This window comes from Cyanistes caeruleus, chromosome 17, assembly GCF_971803275.1.
Source record: "Cyanistes caeruleus chromosome 17, bCyaCae1.hap1.1, whole genome shotgun sequence".
In the NCBI taxonomy this organism is placed as follows: Eukaryota; Metazoa; Chordata; class Aves; order Passeriformes; family Paridae; genus Cyanistes; species Cyanistes caeruleus.
In genome coordinates, this window is record NC_141717.1 from 7895595 (window position 1) to 7906535 (window position 10941).

General features: G+C 41.6%; 1 protein-coding gene across 1 annotated transcript; it reads left to right on the forward strand.

Annotated features, from left to right (window-relative positions):
* The first annotated feature begins 415 nt into the window (after positions 1-415).
* MPV17L (MPV17 mitochondrial inner membrane protein like) lies at positions 416-7760 on the forward strand. The gene is made up of 4 exons (XM_086853755.1): positions 416-786; positions 2095-2165; positions 3412-3441; positions 3595-7760. Exons 1-4 carry the CDS (start codon positions 486-488, stop codon positions 3772-3774), a joined length of 582 nt encoding a protein of 193 aa, XP_086709881.1. The 5' UTR covers positions 416-485; the 3' UTR covers positions 3775-7760.
* The last annotated feature ends 3181 nt before the right edge of the window (positions 7761-10941 follow it).

Below are 10941 nucleotides of genomic sequence, written 5' to 3' on the forward strand. Positions count from 1 at the left end.
AGGGCAAAGCAGAGGAACCGCATGGGCTGCTGCTGCTCAGCAGGTGTGCATAGGCCCTGCTCGGACTGCAAAACAAGGGCCAAATGGAAAAGGCCGTAACCTACGTATGTAAGCACGCAACAAGGAGATAATGAAAAAAAAAAATAAGGAAACAGTGCCTAGTTTTCATTTATCACTCGATAGTTGCGGCACTAATGCACAGTGACCCCATGGTGCTACTTAGAAAAGCCCAGGTTACACAGTCACCTACATCTTCGGTGTGAACGCGAGAAGCGAGCCCAGGAGCTGCCACGAGCCCGGCCGCCCCTCCGCCACCCGCGGCTCATCCACCGCCCAGCGGGGCCCGCCGTGGGGAGGGAGCCGGGCTGCCCTGGCAGGGGGAGCGCTCCGGGGCCGGGGAGGCGGCGGCGGGCGGGCCCGTGGGAAGGAGGAGGAGGAGGAGGAGGAGAAGGAGGAGGAAGGAGAGGCGGAAGCGGCGGCGGCCGATGGCCGGGGCGCTGCTGCGCGGGGTGCGGCGCTTCCCCTGGCTCTGCAACGTGCTGCTCTACGGGGGGCTGTTCGCGGCGGGGGACGCGGCGCAGCAGCGGCTGCGGGGACAGCCGCCCGACTGGGCTCAGACGCGGCGAGTGGCGCTGGTGGCCCTGGCCTTCCACGGCAACTTCAGCTACGTGTGGCTGCGGGCGCTGGAGCGAGCGCTGCCCGGCCGCCGCCCGGCCGCCGTGCTGGGCAAGGTGCTCTGCGATCAGCTCCTGGGCGCGCCCGTCGCCGTCCTCGCCTTCTACACGGGTGAGTGCCGGGGGCTCCGCCGCAGAGCCCCGGGCCCGCTGCGGCACCGCACCGCGCCCCGCGCCGGGCTCGGACAGCGCGCACGGCGGCGGGGCCGGCATCCACCCCGAGGAGCCCGCGGGGATTGGGGACCCCCTGGCCGCCCAACGCGGCTCCCGCACCCCGAAACGCCGCTCGGAGCGGGGGCCGCGGGGCTCGGCAGCTCCCCCCAGGATGGCGCTGAACCGCCTGTGGCACTTCAGAGCTCTCCAGGAGAGATCCTGGCCCAAAAGAGCCCTGCCCTGAACTCGGCTGGGCCCGTGGCTTTTCATTAGCAGCAAAGAATGCAAAGCACCTTACAAGGATTGTAGCCGTGTCTGTTTGAATTGCCGTGCTCAGTTCTCAGCATCAGCTGTCTCATTTTATAAAGAAAAACTGCTGTAAATGTCAGCAAATGCCACTGTTCAGCCAACCAGGTTCTGCTGTGAGAGTCTATAGAAACAAAGCATGCTACTAATGGCCAATCTCAAAAGCTAAGAAGTAATAAGATACTTTAAAGCGATCTAGTATGTATTTCAGAAATAAACATGAGGGAATAAGAAAATTAATAGGTGAGACTAATGTAATTAAATGCTCTCATTTAACTTAAACTTGATGTGGTAGAAGAGTAAGACAGGTCCTCTTTTTGTCTGGGATTGGGAGATCTGCAATCTATCACTCCAACAGGGAAATCATTCAATTTGTGATTGAAGAGAAATGAAGTAAAAAAAAAGATACTTCCTCTCAAAATCTTAACTGTGTCAAACCTTAAGCTGAGAATTGCCCAAGGACCAGAAGGATCTGAAGGACCAGAAAAAGGGTAGTGAAAGTCCCTGAACTGGGTAGCAGTAAAATAATGTATCCATTGAGAGATACTGATAATCCCAAGGCAAGGGAATACCTGGAAAGATCCCAGAGTCAGACTAGGAAGCCTCTGCTTGTGTGCAAAATGCCTTATTCTCTCTCTCATGGGTGCAAGAGGTGCTTTCATCCTCTGTGTTCCACCACTGCACCGCTGGTGTGTGATATGGCAGAGAAACAGATGCTACAAGACCTGTACACCCAGTCAATCCCAGCTGATCTCAGGTGGCAGTGCTGGGAGTCGAGTCAATAGATGAGGTGATTTGATGTAGCACTATTCAGTAGTCAGAATGGTATTTTTGTAACAAAATCAGCTTTTCTTTCAAAGATATTACAGTGTATTTTGAGAAGGGTCTGGGATGTCACTGGAAAATGTGAACATTTAATTTTTTGCATTTTTTCTGATTGTTGTAACTATTTTACCACTAGGTATGAGCATCCTTCAGAGGAAAGAGGACATCTTTTCAGACTGTAAAAAGAAATTTTGGAATACATATAAGGTGAGGCAAGCAACTTGCTTAGCTCACAGCTAAACAAACAAACAAACAAACAAACAAAAATGATAGACTATTTGAAATATTCCTTCCTCCAACATTTTTTTTTAACTCTTTCTTTCACTCCATTATTTGATTATGTGTAGGAAGCATTAAGGACCAGCAGTCACATGAAGTAAAGGCAGTTTGGGTTAAGCAGTGCTGCCAGATGGGTGAAATAATGTCATTTAAAAAAATGAAATGTACAGTGTGTATGTACATAACACTTCCACCCAACTCTGTTTGAATGACATTTGTACAATACAGCACCAATTCTGATTTCTTTTGTCTTAAGAACTACCCACGCACCAGTGTTTAGTTAGTGGTACTATTGACAACACTTACATGCACATATATTAAAATAATTAATTACAGAGACGCCTTCTTTGAGAATCATTTTTAGCCTGTACTTTTCAGTGACAATCTTCTCACTTTCAGAAGCAAAACCCCTTGTCTTAAGAAGGCTTTGCTATAAAGAGTGGCTTTGATTTGCATTTCTGCATACACAAGACAAAATTATCTGTGCTACCTCAGAGCTGAGCAAGCTGAGAATGTTACAGGTTTCTCAGATGCAGGAAGAATGATGGATTAGCAAGAAAAAAAAGTAGTAGGAGAAAATGTGATTGCAGTATGAATTTCTCTTCATATTGTAAAACTATATAGGTAGGATGGAAAAAGATTATTTTTATTCATATGGAAGATGATTCTAAAAGCAGTGCCCACTATAGCCTATCAAAACATAAGGTTTCTATCGGCCTTATGTTCTATGAGTAAATTATCCATTGATTTTTCTAAATATGCCTTACGTGTATGAGTAAGTAGAAGGAGCATTGCAAGTGTGAAATAAATAGTGTTCAGTGGTATTTTTCATTAATGGCTGAAACAAATGTTCACATGTTTAAACATTTGTTCACCCATCTGGTAAATGCGTTTATTGTGTCTGGTGTCAGATGTCTGTAAAGACTTAACTGTGCTTAGGGTTTTGCATTTAAAATGAGTTAGAATAATGTGCTTGAAAAACTCAGAGAATAGAGGCTCATGAAGATGATCAGAAGTTTAATATGGCAGCCTCTAGGTTAAGCAAGTCCATTTGTAATTGAACAGCTTTTATTAACTTTACTCAAATATGTTTCAGTCATCACTGAATGTGGAAAAAAATGAGTCTTGGTGGCTGAAATCCATAAGAATAACAAATGACTTGTTTTCCTTTCAGACAGGACTGATGTACTGGCCTTTTGTGCAGGTGAGTTCTCAGGGTGACTCTGTGAGCCTTTCCCTGCCATAAAACCCAGTCCTGTGCAGCCCCACTGTGTCTGACCTCGGGAGAAGCAGTGGAGTTGTTGGGTGTGTAACAATGCCTGGAGCACTAACTGAGCTCTCTCTCCTTCCAACACAGCTATCAAACTTCATTTTGATCCCAGTTCACCTGAGAACAGCTTACACTGGGCTCTGTGGCTTTGTCTGGGCTTCCTTCATTTGCTTTTCCCAACAGAGTGGAGATGGCACAGCAAAGTCAGCATTTATGTGGCTCCAAGGAGAGAAGGTCAATGCAGATGAAGAATCATCAGACAAATAAGAACTTTACTTCTGAACACATTCTAAATTGCTAAATTGGATTTGTGAAAGTAAATCACACTGTGGCCTCATTGCTGTGTTTAAAATAAGCAGTTATCTCAATATTTGGTGGTTAGTATAAGCAGTGGAACAGTTTGTCTTTGTGCCTGTTTATTTTTCATGAAAGAGGCCAGTTGTATATTGACATTTGATTATTTTCATGCTGTCAGCCCATCTCATCTGGGAACAACTGACTTACAGGGCAATGTAAGCATTTGCACATCATGTCAGGATGCATCACTGGGGAGAAGTATTAATGGTAATTTAATTTTCAAGCAACTTGTAATTGCTAGAAAAAGGGGAATAGAACATTAAATCATCAGTTGTTGGACTTGATAATTGTTATAAATGCAAGATTACTTTGCAGAACAAAATTTAATGGATTCCATATCTAAAAAGTGGCATTGAACACGTTTCATTGAGAGGAAACAAAAGTACTGTGTTTGTAGAGCCCGCTTTTCTATGGGGCCAACTTGTTTTATTCTGTGTGAAAATTTATATAGGAAATTAATTATTTCATAGAACATACAAACCTGATTACTATATTTGTATATGTTTTATCTTAGCTGGGAGAATAAAGATTACTTTGGTCAGAGCCCTTTGTGGTGGGTGCTGCCCATTGACCCTTGGGGTCAGTCATAAGCAGCTCCTGCACGGTGGAACCCCCCCAAACACTGCAGGGAGCATTTGTTCTGTGTGCAACCACTGCTTCCTTTGCACCTCAAGGGCCAAAGGTACATGGGGGTCTGGACTCCTCTACTCTTTTTAGCTATTTCATCATGCTGAAGATATAATTAAAATTTTGAACAAAAAGAACATGGGAAGGAATGTAACATGCAGGCAGAATCCAACTATATATATATATGTATACACATCAGGAACTTCCATTTCATCCTCAAAAGCCTTTTAAACATTCCTATTCATAGAAGACACTGGGTAATTATACATAGGAGACTAGGAGATGGTGGAAATTAATCGTGGATTTGCTTTTTCAGCTTGAGGATCAGGTCTGAATACGGGTATTTTTTAAATGTGCATGTGTATCTTGAGATGTTTTGAAACAGGAACTGTACAAATTTCTGTCATTGCAGTAAGTTGAAATCAGACCAGTAAAGGAGCCCTTGCTATATTAGAATGGGATTTTATGCCTTGAAGTTACTAAATTGTAAGCTTGAAAGAGTATCTGATTTAATGGGTCTGATTCTAAAGAGAAGACTCATCCTTCTGTTACAACAATAATAAACCACTTTGAGGAATGTCTGAGCTCCTCAGTCTTGTCTAAGTAGTGTACCAAAGCCTGCTTAGGCTATAAATACCCATTCTTTTGGCCAGCAGCAGTATTACTTAATATATTGCTAACAATTATTTGTCACTGTAGGAGCCCAGTGCTGCTTACCTGAGAAAGGAAAAGGGATCATGCAAGCACTGGCCAATCTATTTCAGGTAAAATCAACTTGTTTAGCATAACCCAGTGGTCAAAAGTGGTGCAAAGTGCCCATATGGCTTTGACCAGAGGACTGCAGCAGTGGGAGGAGGTAGAAGGTAGGGGGCTGCTTCCACAGCCTGCTCTGCTGGCAGGTGGAGCAGGTGCCTTCCCTCTCAGGATGGACAAGTCACTGCAATTCCATCCTCAGCTGCACAGGCAGATGTGGAAGAGCACACCTGCCCACAGCCTCAAGATGGAATTAACTTTAATTGACACCTTTGGCATGGACATCTCCAGCTTGGCAAATTGCTTTAAGCTGTGTGTTGAAATGTGCACTGTGAGGGCCCATTCCTCTCCATCTGTAACATGGAGGCTCAGATGACTGGTTGCTGTGTCAATAGCTTCTTTGTAGGTGCTTGTATTTGGTGAGTTGAATTCCCCTGCTGGATGTTGCTGTATGAATCACTAAGTGTGAACTGAGCAGGTCTGATGCTGGACGTCCCAGGAGGAGTAGAAATGCACAGAGGAACTAACTGCATTTTGTCTCTATTTGTTTTCTCTATTTAGAAAATGAGTGAACAGATGATTCAGACAGCTATAGCTGTTAAACTGTTCTTGTGTGTATAAAGTCCTCAGGATAAAGAAGCAATTTCAGTAGTGGTTTTTTTCTGTTGAAATTTTTGGGATCAGACTGGTATTCTAAAGTCTTTTCTATTTAGTAAGAACTAAAAGTTTCAGGTAAGGTGTGCTAATTAAATATTTAACTTTTTTTTACAGATCCTGTTTATTTTCATTTCTGCTTGTGCCTTAAGTGTTTAATGTTTAATAGAATTCACTTGGAGAAGGGAACTGGAAAATAATGTCATTACAAGGAGAGTGAAATGTGTTTGGTTTGCTGTAAGCAGTATGTGATGCTTTGCTGTAACTCAGAGCAAAAAATCTTTCTTCATGGGTATGGTTGGTAAAACTTCATCCCCAGATGAATCAAAAATTTATAACTTATGACCTGTATAATGCTGATGCCTTTCTTCATCAGGACTAACTAATAAATGAAAGATCCATCTTTTATTTCAAATGGCTTAAAAGCTTATACAAGCTGTGCTTTATTGCTCTTGCTTTTGTGCTACGAGCTTTTTGCTTGAGAATTTGAGCTAAATCCTGTTTTGTCTTCAAGTTCCTCTGGCTGGGGAGTTCAGAATTTCTCTCCATCTTTTAATACTTGAAGTACAGTTCTTTCCTGTAATGGAAGCCTGTGGCTCTTATATTTCAGTAGACTTTAGATCCTGCATAATCCTTTCCCTTTCTCAGTTTCTCTTGTTAAGGCACTTGACAGCTAAGTAAAACAGATCCCTTTCGCATCAAAAAATCTGTGTTTTTTCCCTTTTAATTATGAGCACTGACTGGTCTGCCAAACATTTCAGACCCACAAAATGTAAAATAATAAAGCTGCATTGGGACAATTTCTCAGTGTGCATAAATTAATGGATCTTCTAAAGATTTTCTTCCTCTGACAGTTTAGTCTGAGGATTTACGCCCTTAGTTTCTAGAGCCTTCATTCTTTCTTGATACTTTTTTGGTTTAGAAGACTAATTTCACAGAATAACAAAATGGTTGAGGTTGGAAAGGACATCTTTATGTCCATCCCAGGTAATCTGGTCCATCCCTATTTGATACATATGTAAACTTTTTTTTTGCTTCTTTTTGCAACTCAGTAATTTCCCCCGGCGGAATAAAAAAAGAAATAAGAAAAACATAGGAAAGATTTATCCTAATGTCTCTCTGCAACCCTTTCAAAAACAGTCATAAGGGCTTTATGACTATTTCTAGGAATTGCACTGATCTTACTGCCAGCAGAATATGCAGATTTTCACAACCAGCAAGATGAACAGAATTATACATCACATAGGTGCTCAGGAAGAAGCAACACACTGCCAGGAGCTATTAGGCCTGCAGTCAGGTGATATTTTTATGTCATGGATTCTCTCTAAGAGCAAATGGGATGAGCAGACATTTATATCAGTTCCAGCTCCATGTTATTCTGGATGGTTATGGAGATGTGGAATCTGAATTTGATAAAATGAGAAATTCAAAATTTATTTTTCTGCTGCAAATCTTTTATGTAAATGAACCTTCTGTGCTTACTAGTATGCTAAATACATCCTTCTTGGAAAATTCACCAGAAGGCCTCTGTCTTTTTCACACCAGAAGCACCCACCCAGTAACACAGCATAAAATAACCAGTTCCTGCTGCAGCGAAGGTGAAACTGCCTCTAATCTGTTACCATATCTGATATGTTGAATTCTCTTTATAGAACAACCTTTGAAATCTATGCAGCTTCAGCCTTCCAATTCTCTGCTGTAAGTGCCAGTGCTTCCTGCTTGTGCTGCTGCCTCTACTGCTAGTGCCAATCCAGTGAGATGTGCAAAAAATACTTGAATTTTACTAAAGTAATGTATTTCAAGTTGACTGAAATTGTCAGTGTTTTTGCAAAGGCTTAATAAACATTAAATGCTGTTCTTTGGCTCTGTCTATCTTTAACTCGTATGTGTATAAAAAAAGACAGATTTTATATAAAGTTCTTATGGGATCTTCATGGACCACATGCAGCAAAAAGCTCAATTTGTTATCACAGATCTTAACACAGCAGCAGAGTAAAAACTAACCAGGGATTATTCACTCCCTTTGGAGTTTAATTATGTGAAGTCATCTGCCATTTCTGAATAAGTTCAGAACAGAATTCCCATCTTCAAAGGCTTGTGCTGAAGCCAGTGGACTGCTATTAAAAAGATGCAAAATTTTGATGTTATTATTTCTTTAGATAGTTAATATATTTGCAGAAGGAATGGAGGAATTCAGGTAAGAAAAGTATATAAACAACTTTTCTAGAGAACAGAGGTTAGAATAGGGTCCTCCCAGAAGGACTTCACTCAATAAATTTTGTGTGGGATACTCTTGGGAAGGAAATGGTTCAGAAGATTTAAGGCTGAAGGGAGTAATACATTCCACAACTGGAAGAGACACACCACCTCCGTTCCCTGCTGTAACTTCTTTTATATTTAGAATGAGGAGGAAGCTTTATGGAAAGATTTCAAGTTGAAAAATTCTGTTTCATAGACTTCATGGCCAACAGACAGAAAAAGGATCACTCAGTCTGAATCCTTGGGTAATGCAAAGCAAAGAGTTCTTCCTGAATCAAACCAGTCATGTCGAATCCAATGCCATCTTCTAGGAACTTATTCAAACACTTCAAGTAACAGGATTTTCTGTGTCTCAAAGAAATTATTTATATGTTCTTATGAAATTTTATTACCTACCCACATCAGTCTAGCCTTAACATTCTAATAAAATGTTACTCCCTTTCTGACAAGATTTAAAGATTTGGTACAGCAGGCAAAGCCTTCTGTGTGCATGTAGTTGTAAGCAGAGTTTTTGTTTATTCCTTGGATAAACTGTAATGGGTTTAGCTCTGTTAGCCCATTGCTATATCATTCTTGAAGGTTGTTTGCAAACCCTTTTTTGCTGTGCAACCCCTAATTTGAGAGGTAGACAGTAATGCTGTATTAATCCCAGTGACTTTCATATATGCCTTAGATAATATTTGTTTCTATCTCTGCTTATTATTCCTGTTCTTAAACAGCCAAGGACTATTTGTCCTCTCTTAATATCTAAGTTGCACTAAGAATTCACATGCACTTCCTAGTCCACAATGTCTGAAGTTACTGTAATCCATTTTAAACAAGAACTAATAATGCAGATTACACATATGTATGTGTGGCATATACTTTTCCACATCATCCACCCTAATAAACACTGCCTTACTCTTTTTTTGGCAGTTTATTACTTTTTTGGAGTAGTACCTAAAAATCTTGCACCTTGTATCCAGAAAGAAAAACAATTTAATGCAAAGAATATAGTAGAATATATCATTCCCTGCTATGCAACACTAGTAGCAATTACACCTTTTTGTGCTGAAAGAAATCTTGGGCCTGGAAAAGCCTAATGAGGTGTGAAGTATGGTCAGAAAAGACATTGTCAAGGGCAGCTCTGCTGTAGCAGCAGGTACATGAGAGAACTTCAGAAGCTGAAGAATTGTGGTTTTGTTTGCTGTGTTCAGGGAAAGCCGGTGGTGAAGTGGGGCTGTAAAACAGCAGGGGGAAAATGACAGCAGGTGAGTGTGCACACACCTGGGGTAAGTGATGGAACAGGGGACACCTATCCTAATGCTCCCCAATGCCAGAAGACCTCAAAAATGGGATATTGGTAAGTCCCCCATTCCATTTTACATCCTCAAGACTGACAGAACCAGAGACCAAGAGGGAGCATGGGTATGTAGCCTAGCAGGTAGTTCAGTCACCAGAGATACCAGGACAATGGGAGCTGACTGGGAATGAGAATTGTACCCTGTTCCTGTCACTGTGCTTTATCCAGTTACAACAGAACCAAAATGCATAAGCACCCAGATGGCTGTGATAAATACAGGGTTTGGCCCATATGGACTCAAACCATGCACACAAAGTTCTGCACCACGTGAGATCCTCTATCTGCTGAGGAAGTGTCAGCTTCATTCTGAATCGTGTGTCCTTCTTCAGGGTGTAACTTGGTGGCAGAGTAATCTAAGTTACAACTCTTCCCTGGAATTAGTATTTTACTGTAATTAACGTGCACTTAGTGTGTGCATACATAAGAATAAACCTTCATTATTGTTTCCTTGATTTGCCAGGATAGCAACTTTCCTCTCATCGCTCAAATATTTGGGAAGGAAAATACAAGTTTTAATGATTCCTTTTTCTACTTCTAGTTGTTTGTTTTTCCCTGCTCTCTGCTGGCCAGGAGAAAACTACCTCTGAGAGACTGGTGCCCTGTGGTATTCTTGTTTTGCCATTGCTTACACCTCTCTGGGAATTAAAAACCACCTTCACTTACCTACTAAGGGTGTTCAGCTGCTTCCATTTCATGCTTCACATACTTTTAGATCCAAAATGTAACCAGACTAATAAATGCAGCTGATTAGCCATGACATTCCAATGACACTGAAGGATTTTGTATTAGTTCTACATCTAATTCAGAATGGTCATCATACAGAAATGAATTATTATGTGTTCATAACTACACCTGATACATCATGGTAATTACTCATACAATGTTTTGCTTACTGTTTTGGGGCAGAAATTGGCAAAAAAATCCAATGGAACACAGGTACAAACATAGAAAGAAATTCTAATTGTAAAGAAACCCTTTCAGAAGACAGGACAATGACTTTATAGCTTCCAGTTCCAGTGAGGGGAATAGTGAAATGCCTGTTAGGATGCAGGGGTAATGGAGCACTGACACTGCATAGGGACATGCACCAGCAGGACACTGGCACAGATTCTTTGGGTGCCTCACAGCTTGCAGGCAGTTTTGAGTTCTCTCTGTAAAATACCAACTGGTGTAGGTAAAATGGAAGCTTACAGAAAGTCACCTTTACATTTTGGACTGTGTGAAATGACAAAAGGCTCAGGCCCTGAGAAAGCTGTGCCTGGAGCTGTGTGCTGCTGTGTTTACAAAATTTACACATGTTTATTACTTCAAAATAGACATGCCCACATACATGCTGAAATATTACTTGTTGCCTGCTGTGTTTGCAAGTCTAAATAGCCCAGACCAATTTATCTCAACATCTAAATTTACTGAACTCAAACCTCTGTTTTTCCTTTGTAGCC